This window comes from Herpailurus yagouaroundi, unplaced genomic scaffold, assembly GCF_014898765.1.
Source record: "Herpailurus yagouaroundi ecotype Mexico unplaced genomic scaffold, PumYag 186, whole genome shotgun sequence".
NCBI lineage: Eukaryota > Metazoa > Chordata > Mammalia > Carnivora > Felidae > Herpailurus > Herpailurus yagouaroundi.
Window position 1 is genome coordinate 15,561,701 of NW_024412417.1, and position 20,406 is coordinate 15,582,106.

Below are 20,406 nucleotides of genomic sequence, written 5' to 3' on the forward strand. Positions count from 1 at the left end.
AAGGGGAAGCACATATAAACACAACAGTAAGATGCTGGGTCATTAAGAAGTTAGTGGATGACTGGATAAAGACAGCAAAACACTATACTTCAAAATTACTGCAAAGGAAATCTTCAATTTATTCTATGAATATTTCTAAATTTTATTACAGGGTGATAAATGATTCCTAAATTATGTGAAAAATAAAGGCTTGAAATAGTGATTAAAATATCAGTATGTGATCAGATCTGAATATCGTGAAGAAATACAGAATAAACTCAAACTACTACCAACACTTTGGTAGTAGTTCTTGCTATGTTCTTGCATTATCTTGAACTCTCACAGTGACACAGTGCACATTTTACCTATCCAGAAGTCAGCAGATAATGTGACAATTTATTCTCCCTCAATTTAAAAAATAGCCACTGGGTTACAAAAAATACATGATGAATGTATAAGCTTTCAGTAAGATTTAAAACCCTAAAACCTCTTATTTGATGTAATTTCAATATATTAGATTATCTGATTTTTAAAATCAGATAGATAAGAAGTCGCAAATTAGAAGTGAGGAAAGTAGCGGCCAGAGGTACACACAGTTATTAGAAGTAATGGAGGCAATTTTCAGAATAAAGTATGTGCTGAACTAAAAAACCACGACAGCTCAGAATATGCATAGTACTGCCTATCTTCCAAAAGGTAAGAGAGGACTGTCCTTTCATACTAATTAGTGGTCATTCCTAGCTAAAAGAGTTGTTGAGCAAATAAACGAATCTTTGTGAGCAAAGTGCCTCGTGTAATAGGTGGCCTGAACTTTCATGCATTTTGAGTTCTGCTGTTTTTAAAAATTAGTTAACCCAATTTGTAGATAGGCAAGAATCCCTATTACAATTATAATTTGTAAAAATGGTCATTTTTTTGATAGCAGAGGTTATATCCATTCAACTTAAGTTAGAATGCCAAGAAGTATATTATGCAATTAAAAAAAATTTATCTATAATGATCAAAATAAAGCAAGCTATATTGCTTAAAGACTCAATCCTTACTTCTACAGAATAACCCAATCTCTGAAGAAAAATCTAGGTTTTAAAATGTACTTTAGTGAAGAAAAAAAATGTTCATGCCTAAAATGGGTCTACCCTGGAATTAGGGAACACTGCACCAAAAGGATCTTGTTTTTAATCACTTAAAAAAAAAAAAACCTTTACAGCATAGAATACAAGGATATATCAAGAGCCTAGTACACATCTTATTGCCCATTCACAGTCAAAGCTTCCAATATTTTTTGTTAAATTTCATTGAGTAAAATTTCCCTTATAAACTTTTTAAAAATTTTGATGAATGATACTCTAGAAAATGATTAAATTTATCCGCATGTGAGCTTACTGACCATGAAGTCAGAGTTTTGCTTTTAACTTTGCTCTAATGAGTTATCACAATAATTAAAGAAAAGACATCCAAAGTAATTTATAAGAACTTTTTCTTTCTTCACTATCTCTTGCCAAAGCATTTCGGAGTAGTATGCCAAAGCAAAAACCAGGTAGGGAGAATTTATGGCAATGTAGACAATTGTTAGCCTTTATATAAGTGGATGGACCAGTTATTGGTGAAAAGCTGGAATTTTACTAGGTTTGGTTTTAAATTTCTCCCCCCTGAATAACTGAGACACCCATAGGTGGTGCTCTTATACCAAAAACGAAATATGTTATGTTCTGATATGGATGCTCAAAAATACTTCATTTTCATACGACTGCCTGAAGATAAGACACACCACCCATAAGAACGGTTATTTTGAGATTCAGTATTTTACATTTCTAATTCAATAAGTACTTTAAAAACAAAACTTTAGTATCATGTTTCTCCCTTAATTGGTTATGAATACATATTTTGATTTAATTTTGCACATTTGCAACATGACTGAGTTTGGCATTTTGTTTCAGATCCAGCTGGTGGTTTTTTATCAACACATTTTTTGCATGTACAGTACGCTGGGCATATAGATAAATATAATTTAGAACAGCCATAGCGCATACCTTTCTCTAAGAAAGAGTAAATTCAAATGTTAAAACAGTAAGATTAACATTAGAAACCACTAAAAAAGTTTTCTGTCCCTTTTGGGCTAGGAATTTACATATGTATCTGGGTAGATTTGGATTCATGAGACCTATATGCTCATCCGTTCTACCTGCCATTTACTGGTTTTGTCATGCTGTAAACTACTAAACTTCTTTGGGTCTTGATTTCTTTATGCGTTAAAATAAGAAGTTGTTATTTGAATATCTCTAAGGTCTATTTCAGCGCTAACTCATGCCCAACCCCATATCCCATCATGATGATATATTTCCACTACCCTTCTGATGGCTCATCAGGATGAACTCATACATTTTTCTGTATTTTCTGACTTTTTCATTTCTCTTTGACCTACTGAAATATGATTCCAATTTGAATTCCATGAAAATCTGGCCAGCTGGCAAAACCATCACAGACATCAGTGCCGTATCGAAGGGATGCTCAATTCCCATCTTCCTTGATCTCTCTGGAGTATATGACAGTGGTTTGTTTCTTCTTGATACACCACCACCTTGACTTGCTGACACAGCCTCTCTGGCTCTCCTCCTCCCTCTGACTGTTCTGTTAGTTCTCTAGTCCAAGGCCCCCTTCTTCAGCCAGCTCCTGGAATGCTGGTGTTTGCAGTTCATTCCAAGCCTTCTGCTCTCCTCACTCTCTAGGGAAGGGTCCCATTCCATCGTACAATTTCAGCTATTATCTACAGTTCATGGGTTTAAAATCTCTAACGCAGAGATTCTGCATTAGTCAAATGCCCGCTGGACATTCCAACATCAAATTCAACATGATCAGGATGGTATATTTCACAAATCTTTCTTTCTATCCTATATTCTTAATCTTTATTCTTAGGCATCAACTGGTTAAAGGAATAGTCACTTCATCTAATTCAAATAGAAAGGAAATTTACTTTAGTATTACAGGTGACTTCAAGGATTTCCAAGCATACGAAGTAAGTCAGGCCTAATACTGACTAAAACTAGAGATTTCCAAGTCAAACTCTGAGAATGCCTTTATCACCTCTTAGGCCTGCTTTATCTCCCAACATCCACCCCAATCTTCCAACTGACTTCCTGTGAGTCCTCTATTTTTTTCTTTATTTCAGGGTCTTCTAATGACTTCCCATTTCTAATTCATCGTAACCCTTCAGCTCAAGTACCTACCATCAACTGTAATATCATTTTTTCTTAAATTTATTTATATTGATGTTGTTAATTTTATATCCTTATATTAAAAGCTTTGGGGTGACTTATTGTTACAAATCAATTTCATAATACTTAAGCCTCCATCCTCTCACTTATAAATGGGGATTTAAACACTACTACCATCTAGAATGCTACAAAGGCTAAATATAACTATTATGGTAAAGGACTTAGCACAGTGCTTGGATTGCAGTGAATTGTCAATAAATAACAGCACATGATCTACCAAGTCAGACTGGTTGGTAGTAATGCCTTGGAATGCTGTATTGAGATGGCTACTAAGGCTGTGTTCAGACTATGTGGGAAAGAGACACAGATTATTCATTTAGTATGTACTGGCACCATTATGCTCTAGAAAGAATGAGAAATTATGCCGCAATTAACTGGTTATCTAACATGGGCAGAAGCCAGGGTAAGGATGAGGTTAGGATACATACCCACAAAATAATGTTTTAGGAAATTAATTTTGTTTTGAACCACACTGCTTACACATTTCTGCTAGTCTGAAGCTCATCTTTCCAGATTTTGACTACATTCCCAATTTGGGATATACCAAACCTGACCTTCTTTTACCCATGTTTATTCTACCCATTCGTTCTCTACTGCTTATACATAATTATTTTAGCCCCAATCTGACCGATTCTTCAGTGAGAAATAGTTTATACGTAACTAGTAGATAGAAGAATCTCGTGAGTATAATGCAAAGTTGTGACAGATTTTATTTCCAGCATGTTAATGATCTGAAGTAATCAGAAGCAGGAGTTTTTCACAGTTTAAGAAAAAATATAAACACTCTATAGAATGGCTTTCCTTTATTGCCAAGTGGTTACTTTACAAGCTTAAAGAACTGCTTGACTTTCCTCTATTTTAATCTATCTTGGGAGGTTGCTCATACAAATGGGGACATGAAGACATTTTCCTGCTACGGAAACAAAACGTTTTAATGAAGGGTATTTCTGAATTATATTCTTATTATTGATGAAGTTGTTCTCCATTAGAAGAAAATGTCTTCAAGGAGTAAGTAGGAAGCCTAAAGGATATGACTGCAAACTCTGGACTGATTCTAGGTATAAATGCCAGGGGTATTTGACTGTGTTAGCATTTGGATTGATATTTCATCAGGGCTTTACTTTGCAAAGCTACATAGTTGTAAGTGATCTGTATCAACACTACTTCTGTCACATGCCCTGTTAGTTTAATGTTTAATTTTAAAGAACGTGAGATTTTCTAGGAACACATATGTAGCATTATGGCAGAAATGACTTATGTTTTAGTCTGTTCATTTTGCTTCCTTAATTGATCTCTTAATAACCAGTATCAACTCTCTTAGAATATAAACATCCACAAAAAACATGTGTATCTAATTTACTCTGGTCGGTATTTTTAGATATAAAGAAGCACTCAAGCATTTTGGATGATGATAATCCACTCTCTCTACTTTTGATAAATTTCCCATAACTGCGGAAACAAAAACTCCCAAGTTAAAGAGGTCCCAAATGTTCATTCAAAGGATGGCAGCTTTCAACTTGGACAGCATCTTCTCCAGAAGATTATGTAGTGAAGAGGTTATCTGACTGCTTATCAAATAAGAAAGGGAAAATTAAGGAATGAATAGGCAGAGATTCTCTGATGGGAGTTCTCAATAAGATTTTGATATTAGTTTTCAGGCTTAAAATCCAAAGATCTTACTGTATAGTTTAGAAAATGACAAAACTGAGAAAATACTCAAGATTTCTTCATGTTTAACCTGATACTATTCCAATAATCTCAAAGAAAAGCAAAGAATTATGGTTTTCAAGCTAGATTAATGTACTATAGCTATCATCTTTAAATAGGAAGTATTCAAACAACCTCTATTTTACAGGACACATGGCAGAGGAGAGGATAGGATGATTTCAAAATAATGTCAAATAAACTGCCCTTCAACTTGAGATTTCATGGTTTTAAAGCCTGAGGAGAAAAGAAGCAGGCAAGGAAATTTATGATTAGAGCTGAACTAGCTGTAAAAGAAAATGAAAACTACAATTTCCTGTTCTACAGATGAAGAGCTGGGTTTCTTTTCAAAACTGACAAAGGTTGACATTTTAGGACGATAAGTAGTTGAGACTAAAAGCGACATGGAATCTTTGTGTCTTTGGTTTTAATAAATCACGAAACTGAAAAGCAAATAAAAATCAACTGTGCTCACTGACCACCAAAGTAGGTAAAATACATATGAAAGGCACAAAAGAGCATGAGGAGAATTCATGGTCTCATGGAAACTGCAGTGTTGCAATAATGAGATATGCTTATTCATAATCCAAGAAACATATAAACAGCCAGGAGAACATACAAAACAACATGCGTAGTCCTAAGTGATACAATACATTTTAAAGTAATTTCACACAATGTATCATGAGGACATAGTGTTACTAAACAGACGCAAAGACCCACACATACAAAAAACCTGCATTACGTAAGTATAAAACAGGGAGGGCTTACTTGACTATTAACACAGCATTTCCTTCACAGAACACAAGTAGGCAGAGCCAGAGTAAAGAAAGAGCACATTCCAAATTAGAAAAATTTAATGACTCAATTCTGTAGACGCTAGTCAAGCCAAGGTAGGCTACTATGAAAAGAAGTGATGTGATGCAAATAAAGAAACTGGTGAAGCAGAGAAATCAGCTAAGAAGCAAATCCTCCAACCTGTAAAATTTCACTTTACAGAAGTTTCATTATCTAACAAGAGCAGGTTCACTCTGTTTATAAGCAAAAGACAGCATTTATAGTCAATGGTGGTCACTATCATTTGGCTGTCTCATTTTCAGAGTACAGTATTTTATAAAGATTAGCTCCATTATGTCTGATAATACAAAAGCAATTCCAAATGTTGAAAACACTACTGAGAAGAATTTAATTCCAATGGAAACAGATGTACTTAAGAAAAAATGCCATCTCCAAAATAAGAAAAGTGGTAAGCAAATGGTGACTAGTAAATGGGCGCATGGGATGAGAGAAAAGAATGATCTGGAAAGCTGACGAGGGAATCACAGGATACGTGGAAACGAGTGTGCCAGTGCAAAAGCAGTACAAGGCACCAGGACATGGAAACTTAGGATATGTAGATAGATGATTAGCATGCAAACCAGATACCTACTGGTCCAGTTAATTTAGGAGAAGGGCAGCAGTTTGAAACTTAAAGGTTAATTATGGTGCACAAGGCTGAAGATGAGATTCCTGCTGCAAGTCAGAAGTTTATGGTTCATGAGTTGAAGGCCTGTAAATACAATCAAAATGAGGAGTGTGTGGTCAGGCCTGTGGATCACATGACTAATGATAATGTTACTGCCTGTCGGGTACTTTCTTTTAATTCTTAGTATTTAATTCCTAGTATTCTTTAACTCTTAGTATTATTATCCCTATTTAACAGAAAAGAACACAATGGGGGCAGAGAGAAATTAATTTTCCCAAGATCACAAAAAAGCTAGTAAGTGTCACAACTGGGGTTTGAACCTAGGCAACAGGCTTCGAGGGACACACTCTTAACCACTAAGACACACACCTGCCCTAGAGCTCCCTATGACACTTGGAATAATTATCAAGGAGGTGGAGGGAGCTGCCTCAACAGAATTTCAGTAAAGATAAAAGTAGTCTATTTTGGAAAAAAGAACTTTGGTCCTGTATTAGCACAGACAGAAAAGGTTTTAAAGCACCTAAAGACGGATTCCTATTTAGTACAAATCTATGTAGTGACTGCAGGCAGGACTAATCTGCTTCTAAGTCTCTTTGGAATTAAGACTTTATAAACTCTATTCTAGGAGCTACCTTTTATAATAAGAAAAATATACATGTAGGGGTTAATTATAGGTAAGATGTTTAGGGCATGGGATAAAACAGCAGTAAGGGGATGTGATGAAGGCTGAAGGAGACATTTCAAAGGAAACAGGAGCAGAGAAGGGGAAAAGCAGGGAAGGCTGGGGGACTAATGGAAGGTGGTAATATTCTTAATGTTGGGCAGTCAGAGTTTGGGAAGCAAGCATGTTGAGTAGGAAGTCTATGGGCCACTGAGCCCAGTAGCAGGCAAGCGTCAGAATCTGCAGATGAATGAAGTACAAGAGGGTCCCTCTTCAGACAGTCCCACGTGACACAGCTAAGCCCTTGCAACCTCCCCAGAAGACGATGGTTAGGATCCCATGGTCAGGAAGAAAGGACTTTAGTTTGAAAGTTCTCTTCTTACAACTTGACTGGGTGTGTTGCCCATCCCAGTGTTTTGATTTCTTTGACCTTTTGTTGCCCAGATTCCTTGAATACCTGGTATCTGAGCTGAGCTCTCACATAACATAAATGTCAGGACAGTCAACACACTGAGGATGGACAGAACTGGAAGGAGAAAGAGATTGGACATGGGTAGAATTCCCTTAGAATTACTTCACGCTTCATTCCAATGTTTTCAGAAAGTCAGAAAACTAAACTTCTCTTTTTTTATGGAAACAATTACTAGCACCTTAACAGCAATATTTACTAGCTTAAGATGGGAAGGATTTAACTGTCATTTGAAAGGTAAGAATCAGTACAGGCAGAAAAGTTTGTATCAATCTATCACTTACACTCAGGACTCTCATTATTTTCAAACCTATTACCAGAAATCACACATTTCTACTACAAGTAGAATATTATAGTAGAATATTTCTACTATGAGTAGAATATTATAGTAGAATCCTTATAATTAAATGAATATTCCTTTTCATTAACGTAGATACGTAAGAATGAATGCAGCAATATATTTATTCATGTTAGTTTAAATATGTTTTTTGAGGACCAAAATATTTCATGTGGTCTTCAGCTCTAATCAAGGCAGGTTGTCCAGAACAAACAATGATCAAGGGAACATCGCAGTAAAAAAAAATATATATATATACATATATACACACACACACACACACACACACACACACACACACACACACATATATATTTTTAAAAAGTCAAGAGGCACAAAATATGGAAAAAGGAGGAAAAATAGGAAAAAAAAAACCATACAGTTTTTCCAGTTCCAAAAGGGTCATAGCACAATATGAATAAGATAAGGAGAGTACCCTTAATAGAACTATCCAAGTAGCTTTATCCTAAAATTTCTAAGTAGTAAGAGTAATTCTGAATTTTGCTAGCAAAGTGTAAGATAAGGTAAATGGAGAAGACTCAAACTTTTATACCTTTTTTTAAGGGCATAAAAGGGCAATTTTCTCCTGTATGGGCATAAAAACTACTGATATGGTACCTACATTTCCCAATTTTAAGTACTACAGAAGAGTCAAATGCTAAGCAAGCTACTTCTATTTCCTGAATGGGAAATAACATTAATTTTGAAGTTTACTGTGATTCTTGCTGGAAAAATACAAGAAGCAGAGCAGAAATCAGCACCTGAGCAAACACATATTGGCCTTGATGCTCATGATGTTCTAAGCCACCTCTCTCAACTCTGACAGGGCTTTTTATATGCTCACATCTTTTTCCAGGAGTGTCTTAGTGTCTTGTCAAGAGTGACACCCAGCAATAAATATACTACCCGGAGTGTGTTTAAGAGAGGAGGAAAGAAGAACTACCACCTACTTTGTTCTGGATGCTGTATTTCCAGTACTGCAGTTTAAGATCGCACCACCCCTTTTACGGAGCTATTAGTCAACTGGAATCCCAAGTCCGTTCTGCTCATCCACCAAGTGACTGGCTCTTGCACAACCGCTCGCTGCACAGTGCCTCTAATTCAAATTCATGCCTCAGCAAAATCACAAATAAGTCACATGCTATCTCACTTTGAAGAGTTATTCTCCAAGTAGGAAAAGAATTATTCTCAAAGTTACAGAGTAGTAGAGAAAAACATCAAACCTTTGAACGCAATGTGTTACATCTTCACAGGATCTGGCTCGCTCACTCAAGTGGTTGAGTTTCACTTCCATGGTCTAAGTGTCACACACTTCTGTCACATTACCACCTGTTCTATCTATGGTCCTGGTGCTCACGCTTACTGTTTTAACACTGTTTCTTATGATAATATAATATAAAATTTTTCTATGTAATAATCTGCTATAAATATGCAATTGTTCAATAAAGACATGGTAATACATGAAATATTATTACATAATACAGAAACAGGCTTCACATAAAATATTATTATATAATAAAACATCATAAATAATATTTAATTATATACTATGTAATGCTACATATAAAAGTAGAATACATAGTTATATTACTATCATTACTTTCTTTTCTAAAAGTTTCAAGGAATGCTCTACTCCAGAAGCTCAAGCATTTCATGAATAAATTCTCTGAAGGCAGGCAATACTTTTAAAAATTAACAGTATCTTAAAACATGTCCATTATTTTTTAAAAAATGAACTCTGTCTTGTATTCTCTACTCACTTTATTCATTTGAAAGATGGTTTCCTGGGTTCACATTAAGTTCTATTTTTTTTATATTCTGAAATCCTAAAAACCCCAATGGGTTCAGTATCACCTAAAATATAATAAACTTTATTTCTTTTCTCCATTTGAAACATGGATAAAAGACACACCATATAATACTGGTCAAAAGAACTGGTGAAATTCTTTTTAGTAAGTTTAGGAGGAAGTCCAGTATTTGCTTGAATAATTGAAAATAATATTAAAATCACAAATGAAAGGTACAAAGACCACTTACACCTGCTGCTTTATTCATGCAACTTCTCTATATTTAAAAAAGATAATTATAAACTGCTATCAAATAATTAGAGTTTAGGCTTTATTTCCTTTCGGAAGATCTGAAAATTCTAGGATAATAAAAGTGTTATCAGACAGGATGTTCTTCCAGGGAAACTTCAAAATAGTGCATTACAGTATTTAAGCCCAAAATGGTAGCTAAAAACAAAAGTCACTTTACAACAGTGCTCTAACACTAATGCAAAATAATACTAATTAATTTGTAGGCAAAATAACTGCAATTTAGAAAATAATATATCCTAATTAAAAAGGCCACAACTAATTATTTGTTTTAAAAGAGTTATAGGATCAGCAGTATGCTAGGCCTCTGAATACCATAATAGAAACTATAAAATGCAAATATACAAACACAAAGGTAATGACTTTAATAGAATAAAAATTCTGACGAAATAAAGGGAGGACAATACTTAAAAACTATTTGTAGTCTTTCACTTATATGAGGACTTAAAGATACAAAACAGATGAACATAAGGATAAGGGAAGGGAAGCAAAAATAATATAAAAACAGGGAGGCGGACAAAAACTGAGACTCTTTTTTTTTTTTTTAACATTTATTTATTTTTGAGACAGAGAGAGACACAGCATGAATGGGGGAGGGGCAGAGAGAGAGGGAGACACAGAATCGGAAGCAGGCTGCAGGCTCTGAGCCATCAGCCCAGAGCCCGACGCGGGGCTCGAACTCGCGGACCGCGAGATCGTGACCTGAGCTGAAGTTGGACGCTCAACCGACTGAGCCACCCAGGCGCCCCAAGAGACTCTTAAATATAGAGAACAAATAGAGGCTTACTGGAGGGGTTGTGGGAGGGGGGATGGGCTAAATGGGTAAAGGGCATTAAGGAATCTACTCCTGAAATCACTGTTGCACTATATGCTAACTTGGATATAAATTAAAAAAATAAATAAAAATTTTCTAAAAATGTTAAAAAAAATATTTGAAGTCTATTTTATATACTCTGGTAATTCAGTTAACATGAACAAGGCTTAAAAAAGAAATTTCCTAAGTAGATATTCTCTTTCTCAGCTCCCAGAAATGCAAGACAAAAAAAAATCCAAGTTAAATGTAAAGTAGACTCAAGACAAAGCTAACCTCAGCTACCGGTGTTACAAGGTAGGCATTTAGAAGCTGTATCACTAGTGACTTGGGAATAATGTGTTAATCCTCATATGTAAAAACGTTCTATTTGAGAAAGCAGCAAGATCCAACATCTGTTCCTATTAGCAACCAGAATATCTTCTTTAAAATTCAGGGTAGTTTTGCCTAACTATAAAAGAAAGCCAATCTCATTCTCTCATTCTATGCAATGCCACAACTCTCAGCCATGAATCAAAAAGAGAAGTAAACAATTACATTTCTGAACAGTCTGGGGAAAATAAAAGGTTGGGACTTTAAAAGAAATACGATAAGAAAAAAGTTTAAAGAGAAAAACATGATCACACCCAAGACAAGTGTTCTCATACACTGCAGACAGCTGTGTAAACTGGTATTGTCCTTTTTGAAAGAAATCTGTCAAAAAGTTTCTAAATTAAATTATTTATGACCTTTAATACACTAATCCCACTTCTAGAAATCTATGCTAAAAAAAGTCTTAGAAAAAAGAAAAGGCTTGCACCATGACCCAGACTAGGAAAAAACCACTGGAAACAATCCACCGATATGTTTAAGAACATTACAACATAGCCACTGAAGGGAATTTTATACAGGTATTAAAATAATGGTTATGAAAAAATGTATTCTATAAAATGTTCAACAGAAAGGACAAGAGACAAAATTAGTTATAATTCAAATGCATATACAATTATTTTTAATATATGTACAGAAAAAGGACAGATGAAATAAAATACTATTATTAATTATACTAATAAGTAGAGTTAATGGGTGACTTTTTTAATCTTCTTGCTCTTTTTCCATGTTTTTCTAAATGTTTGATGAACCTTGCATAATGAGTAAGTAAAATTTATGAAAACAAGTAAAAACCTTGATTTGGAAGTAATTAAGAATAGGGAGGGCATAACCAAATTATTTGTAGAATTATTCTGATTGAAATAAATATCACAGATCATAAAGTTTAAAGTAGGTAAATTTAAAAAGTCAAATAGAGGGGCGCCTGGGTGGCGCAGTCGGTTAAGCGTCCGACTTCAGCCAGGTCACGATCTCGCGATCCGTGAGTTCGAGCCCCGCGTCGGGCTCTGGGCTGATGGCTCAGAGCCTGGAGCCTGTTTCCGATTCTGTGTCTCCCTTTCTCTCTGCCCCTCCCCCGTTCATGCTCTGTCTCTCTCTGTCCCAAAAATAAATAAACGTTGAAAAAAAAAAAAAAGTCAAATAGACTGGTTTAACTTAGGTAAAGATCTTGTTGTTAATCAATCTCACCTAAGAAATGTCTCATTCTATGCAAATGAGCAGTTAAGTTAGCTGTTTTAAAGATTTAGACATTTAAAGGAGAACAGGAGACATTTGATTTACACATTTTTTAAAAAGAACACTGAAATAGTATTTCTACTCTATCAACATATACAATTAAATTATTTGACAGTTCATATGATATAATTTCATGATTTTCACATATTATTAGATTTACAAAAATACCATTTGCCTTTCTCCTTCCTCTATTGTATATATGAAAGCAGATTTAAAATTCTGGACCATGAAAAGTTCTAAATAAAACATGTATAGAAAATAAAATTTTATCCAGTAATGCTTCCCCATTTTAAAATCATCTGATATATACTTTTTGATAATTTATGTTTTCTTATGCCAATACTTGTAAGAACCAGCAAAAGGACAAAGACTTCTCTCTCTGGGCAAAGATTTGAGGAGGAGGAAGACAAAAATGAATAGAATTATTGGAAATAGAAACAAATTATCCTGAAGCCTAAGAACCAAAAATACACTGTCAATCAGAAATTAAATCATTCCTATAATTCATATGAATTCTCAAAATTCATATTAATAAGATAAAATAAAGTACTTAGTGCTATTCATAATGAAATATGAAAAATACTGTCATTTACTACTCACTACATATTGTAAATAGGTCTTTCATAAACTCATTTTCTCAATTAATATGCTTATTATTCACTATAGGATACTACATTAATACAACATTACAGGTGCATTTCGCACATATCTACTTCCTTCATTAAAATAAGTTCCTTGAGATAAGAATGTTTTACTCATTTCTTATTCTCACCCTTCTTGGCACAAGGTCCACAGGAGCTTTAATACATGTTAAATGAAACTTAATTCATTACACATAGGGTGACTTTTAAAAAAGCTGTTTATTTTGAGAGAGAAAGAGAGAGCAAGCGGGGGAAAGAAGGGGCAGAGAGAGAGGGAGAGAGAATCCCAAGCAGGCTCCACACTGTCAGCCCAGAGCCCAACATGGGGCTTGATCTCACTAACCATGAGATCATAACCTGAGCCGAAATCAACAGTAGGATGCTTAACAGACTGAGCCACCCAGGTGCCCCACACATAGAGTGACCTTATATACTGCACAGTCTGGGACAGTCCTGGTTTTGTCTGTAGTACTAGAATAATAAAAATAGTGTTACTTTTCACTTTGAAAGTGTTCTGATTTGGACAATTAACTACGTGGAAACACTAACTGTAGGCAAATTAAAATTATTTCTAAAACTGTCAGTAGAATTTCCAAAAAAGCACAGAACTAGACTGGACAAGAGCATGGAGCACCATCAAAGAGAGTAGCAGAGGTAATATGAGAGCAGGGATGAAGCAGAAGCCGCTTCTGCTGCTTGCTGGTCTCAAGAGGAAGCGAGTCCTACATTTAGAGATTCTTCCGAAGGCTAGTTCTCCATTTAGACCAGTGCTGAAGGAGCTCTCATTTCACCTAGAGATGCACAGAATTCAGAGATGTAATACCAAGTATTACATCTTCTATAGCTGCACACTGGCCAAAGCAAAACCACAATGAATCTGTATCTGAGGGCACCTTTTGAGACAGCATCCATTTATATTTTTAATGGGATAACTGGAATAGATTTCATATTATTCTTTTTACATAGAAGAAAGATTTTATAAGAACAGCCTTCAGGAAAAACAATAAACCATTAATAAGGTTTCACTGACCTCTGAAATTAAGCATTTTATTGATGTATAAATTTGATGCATAAACATTTCATTAAAATACACATTTTGCTATCGGCTGAATTGTGTCACCCTCCCCAGACTCCTATGTTAAAGTCCTAACCTCTGGTACCTCAGAATGTGACTGGGTTTGGAGATAGAATCTTTAAAGAGGTAATTAAATTAAAATGAGGTCATATGGGTAGGCTCTCATGACTGGTCCAATATGACTGGTGCCTTTATTTATTTATTTATTTATTTAAAAAAATTTTTTTAACATTTATTTATTTTTGAGACTGAGAGAGACAGAGCATGAACAGGGGAGGGTCAGAGAGAAAGGGAGACACAGAATCTGAAACAGGCTCCAGGGTCTGAGCTGTCAGCACAGAGCCTGATGCGGGGCTTGAACTCACAGAGTGTGAGACCATGACCTGAGCCGAAGTCGGATGCTCAACTGACTGAGCCACCCAGGCCCCACTATGACTGGTGCCTTTATAAGAAGAGATTAGCACACAGATACACAGAGGAAAGACCATGTGAAGATCCATGGAGAAGATGGACACCTGCAAGCCAAAGAGAGAGGCCTCAGAAGAAACCAACTCTATCAACACACTGATCTCAGATTTTAGCCTCCAGATTTGTGAGAAAATAAACCTATCAAGTCACCTAGTTTATGGTACTTAGTTATGACAGCCCCAGCAAAAGAATACACATTTCTAAATATATGTCTGAAATACAGAAGTAGAAAATAAACAAGATAAAAAGAAAATAAACAAAATTAATATATGCAAAACTACATATTCTAAGTGCTGAATTTTTAAGCTGATTTTTTTTTTCAAATAGGAATCTATTTAAGGGTAATTTTGATGTCCAACAAACATCAAAGCTTAGTGGCTTCGTAGTCTAATTTCAAGCAAACATAAAAATTATGAAGTAGAATCTAATCTTGATGAAATGAAGCAAAATTCTGAGCCTAATACTAAATCTGTCGAAATTTCCATAGCTCTCATACTCCATATGAATCTGCAAAACTCAGAAAACAATTATTTTGTAAATTACTACTGCATATTACAAAATAATGCATGGTAAAAGAAAATCCCATCCCAAGGGCAAGAAAGGACAACTGGGTTTTTCTGTAACAGAGAATAAAAAGTTCACTACAATGGTTTCAGATTCCACTTGAAACTACCTTTGAACTACAAATTGTTGAATTTTGGTATAATAGCAAAGAAGAATATTCAAAATTATCTGACAAGGCTGTTAAAAACACTCCTCCTTTTACCAATTACACATCAGTGTGAGACTGGACTGTCTTCATATATGTCAAACAAAATAACATACTAAAAGACTGAAGGCAGTCTTTTCTACAGATCTTTTTCTACACATCTAAAAATCCAGCTATATTCCCTTAAGCTATTCTTTAAAGACTACAAAATTATAAATTCTTACTGATGTTTGTCTTGAAAATTCATTTTTTATAGAATTATTTTATTAATGTAAACATGCAATAGATTCATTACTATTATTTGAAAATAAATTAATGCATTTTAAAATAATTTCTCAGTTTTAATTTCAAATACAATAAATATCAGTAGCTAGAACCTACATAAAAAAAAATTCTTTGAAGTCCTTGTTATGGACTGCATTGGGTCCCCCGTCAAACTCATTTGTTTAAGCACAATTTGTCTGTATTTGGAAATAGAGTCTTTCAGGAGGTAAAATGAAGTTAAATGAGGCCATAAGGGTGGGATGTAATCCTATAGGACTTAGGGTCCTTATAAGAAAAGGAAGAGACACTAGGGACCTCCCTGAACACAGATGAAATGCCATGAGAGGACACAGCAAGAAGGTGGCCATTTGTAAACTAGGAAGAGAGATCTCACCAGAAACTAACCCTGCTAGCTCCTTGCTCTTAAACTTATAACATCTGGAATTATGCAAAAATAAATATATCTGTTACATAGGCCATTCAGTCTGTGTATTTTGTTATGATAGCCCGGGCAGATTAACATGGTCCTCAATGTTTTGGAAAAATAATCGTAATTCTCATTAGCTATTCAAAATAGAAAAAGGGACAAAATCAAAGTCATTTTTTAAATAAGTTTATTTTTGCTTGATGTGTAGAAAATCATACAGAACTCAAAGACAAGAGAACAGTGAAACAAACTAAGGCACTCACTTCCATTTTTCAGAAAACCACACTTGTCAATGCATTTGGCTCTGCAAACTAACTCTTAGAGCTCCTAAGTCTACTAAGTTTTCGAATACAAAATCAGACATAAAACCAAAGAGAAAACTGTCTGTTTTACTTCATCTGAGGAAAAAATAACCAAAGGACAAGATGACATGAGGAAATCAATCAGTAGATTGATAAATACACAAAGTATAATTTTTTTTAACCACATAAAACTTATCAAGACTAAAAGGAAATAATAATATAATTAATACAATGGTAAGAAATTCTATTTCACTAAATGCAACAATAAAAGATTTTGCTCTCCTAAGTAATTACAGTTGACACAGCAAAAAAGAAAACAAGGCTGTGGAAATCATGTTAAGAACGAAAACTATAATAGTAATAGACCTTTATGTAATTATTAAGTTATAAAAGCTTAGATGAATGGGAAAAAGTGCATTTGCTTCAACAAGTTTCTGAATTTCACAGATACAAATATGCTGTTGGGTTGCTTTTTAAGAACATAAATTGTGCACTTAAGAACAACAATTTTATGCATAGCAGTAACTCAAATAAAAAAATAAAGAAAAATGCTTTTCTAAGGCTCTAATACTAGAAACAGACTCAAAATTACATTTTAATAAATTTCATTTCATGTAACTTTGTATGGAAAGAAAATACTAATGCAAGTCGAGCTAACTTTTTTTGGTTTAATGTTTATAAGAAAAAATAATTATGCCGTCTGTATGGAAGAGTATAATCAATCCAGGGGCATGCAAGTATCAACTTTATCTTATGAGAATTTCTCCATGTTCCAGTTACTTCATTCCTTATTACATGCTGCAAAAAGCAGTAATAATTTTTATAGCCAAATATCACTTTGTAAGATACCAGGTGGCTTTCAATATTTACCATATAAGTCATGCATGAAATTTAAACATTACAAAAAAATGACTTACCAGTTGACACTCCTGAAATATGCACATTTTCAGAATGTTCTGCAAGAGCACCATTTCCTAAAATTAAACACAATAATAAACTAATTTCCAAGATAAAATTTATAAAGTTTTTTTCGGATTCTACCGTTAAAAGAAATACAACTACATAGAGCTACTTGTAGTGTTCAGGAACTAAAATCTCTTATGATAATCTTCAAAACAATACAATGAAGCCCCAAATTATAACCGTAGTAGGGATAACAGAACATTTTGGAAATCACAACAATGTGGTATTATATACATGAAGATCAAATTTATAGATCTGATTAATATCAGGAAAAAAATTCTATCAAAAGAGAACTCAGAACTACTATTAGAAAAGAGAATCACATACTTCTTCAAAACAGCATCCCACCAAGAGCATGCTCAATTAGTCCACAATGCACTTACTGCTTAATGGTCATACATGTTGGCACTTAAAAAATAATAATGTCTTTCTTGCCTTGTCTTCTAAATCTTTCAACCTCTTCTCATCAACAATTCTAATGGTTCTAAGGGTAGGGACAGCATTACACCCTATTTTGGTATCTGCTGATTTCCTGCACTTCTTACCACAAAGTTGGGCACATGGAAGCATTAAAATAACTGAAATAAGTTACTGAGGGTCACCTCAAACTCCCATTTAAAGTGCTGAGGATATTTACTCCTTCAATTAATGTGAACAGTGTCCCTTCAGGTATTCTTTTTTTTTCTTGTACCTACTGCTCATCTTTACTTGTAAAGTTTAGTCTCTCTCTAATCATTAGGTCGATTTGGCATCACAACAGCTCAGGAATCCAGCTGTAAGAAGAAAGAATTCTTGCAGTGGGGTAGAGGAGGAAGCTAGGTGGGAGAAGGTTAGAGGGCTAAACTAGAATTCTCTCTGACGGTTGAAAAGAGTAGAGACAATAGCAAGCATGGTAATTAACAACTTGTCTTTCACAACCATCACATTCCTGTGATTGCCTGATTATTGTATAGCACCCTGCAATATACTAGGCTCTGGGAGAGCAGAATCTGCTTATTTGGCTCACCATCGCATGCACAGTTCCTGGAATAGAGCAGGTGCTCGAAGAGCTGATGAATGAATAAATGAGAGAGGTCATGATGATGAAGTCAAATCATGCCAATTAAGCACTTGATACATTGTGTGGCGCATAGCACTGAACAAGTATTCACTTTTGTAATTGTGTAAAATATGCTATTATCAAAGAAGAAAATAATAGTCAGAAAACAACCTTTCAGCTCAACTACAGCGATAGCCTTCAAAATGAAAATAAATGTTTCCCTCCATTAAAAATGATACAATGGAAATGGAGACAAAGGTGTGTAAGCTGTATTTAGTACATAAATAAATCTGATTATAGTTATTTAAGTATTGTACATTAATACTACAGAAACCACGATTTATTTTCAGCAATGTTAAATGCTACATAGAATTGAAACTAGAAACCCCCACCTATTTAACACTTATAACTTATAAAAATAGGTACCATAAATAAAATGATGTAAAAACTGAATCAATAAAATCAATACGATTTGCCAAAGGTCTGTATAAATTGCCTAAAGTTTTGCTACTCACAAACAGGTCAGCAGTACGGGCGTCACCAGGAACTTACTAGAAATGTAGGCTCAGGCCCCACCCCAGATTACTGAATCAGAAGGTACATTTTAACAAGATGCTCCCCACTCCCAGAGATTTTTATGTAAATTAACATTTGAGTAGCACTGGTTCAAACCTTCTACTTGTATATTAGAAACAACCACAAATTATAACTGTGTAATCTGTGACCCTAGGTTTCCAATATCCTTAAAGTAGCATATTAAATTATCCTCAGGAGAGTTTTCATATTAAATATATTTCATACATTGACTTTTTCCCCCCTCAATTCGGTAGGTAGACTAAGGCAGAAAGAAAAGAGTAACATAATGTAGTATTTAAGACTGGATTCTGAACTGGATTGCCAGGATTCTAACACCAGCTCTACTTACTTGCTGTGCAATTTAGGCCAAGTTACCTAACCTTCTTGTGTCTTAATTTCATCTCTACAATAGAGAAGATAATACCTATCTCAAAATGCTTAGTAAACTTCTCTAAAATAGAAAAAAAAAAAAGAATTTAAATCTCTATCAGTATGCAAATGAATAAACTAATATAACCTTATAATAAAATATTCAATAAACTGAATGAATTCTATATGTACTAACTTGGAAAGATATGCACATTAAGTTACATGTTTCAGAATAAGATTAAAATATGATCTGATTAGAAATATGATCTAATTTTAACTAAAAATGATGTATGCAGAGCTAAATGTATATATTTACATAAGCATATGATATACATATGTATATATACTTATATATATATGTTAAAGAGTCTACGGGTATATATAAATTGTGGAAGAAAACCCCTGGGACTGGAATTAAGGAGGAAGACACGGTTTCTATCCTTCAGCATTGACTGAATTTGTTATAACAGGTGTGGATTTCTTTAAAAATTTTAGGAGTATTCCTAAAAACACAGGTGAAGAGATTATAGTTCATTTCCCACCTTTGTAAATAAATGGAAGTCTGATAAATATTTTGAAATATTATAAAATATTTTAATTTCATAAACATTAATGATTTTAAAACTGATAAACAATATCTGAAAACATAAAACATGACACTGCTAATTTCTCATACATTTACTCTACCTTAAAAAAAATCCTATTTAGAAGTTAAAAAAAATCAATGATTATTTCTGTTAACATAAATAACTTAATTTAATTTAATTAATTTAATTTTATATTTTATTTCAGAGAGGGCAAGCAGGGGAGAGGGGCAGAGGGAAATAGAATCTTGAGCAGGTTCCACGCTGAGTGTGGAGCCCCATGTGGGGCTTGGTCCCAGGACTCTGAGATCATGACCTGAGCTAAAATCAAAAGTCAGATGTTCAACTGACTGAGCCACCCAGGTGGCTCCTCCCCTTTCTTTTTCTTTTTAAATTTTTTAATTCACTAATTAACTTAACTTTTTAATTTACACCCAATTAGCATATAGTGCAACAATGATTTCGGGAGTAGATTCCTAATGCCCTTTACCTATTCAGCCCATCCCCCCTCCCACAACCCCTCCAGCAACCCTCTGCTTGTTCTTTATATTTGAGTCTCTTATGTTTTGTCCCGCTCCCTGTTTTTATATATT

The 20,406-nt window shown here is 34.4% G+C and overlaps 1 protein-coding gene across 2 annotated transcripts in view; it reads right to left on the bottom strand.

The window, feature by feature from the left end:
• The window catches only part of LRP12 (LDL receptor related protein 12), a 74,476-nt gene that overhangs the window by 21,309 nt on the left and 32,761 nt on the right, over window positions 1-20,406 (bottom strand). The window contains exon 2 of one of the 2 annotated variants that reach the window (XM_040494227.1): window positions 17,200-17,256. The exons of the other annotated variant lie outside the window; for it this stretch is intronic. Within the exon in view, the coding sequence (XP_040350161.1) occupies window positions 17,200-17,256 (57 nt within the window). The remainder of the gene's footprint in view (window positions 1-17,199; window positions 17,257-20,406) is intronic. 2 annotated transcript variants of the gene reach the window in all.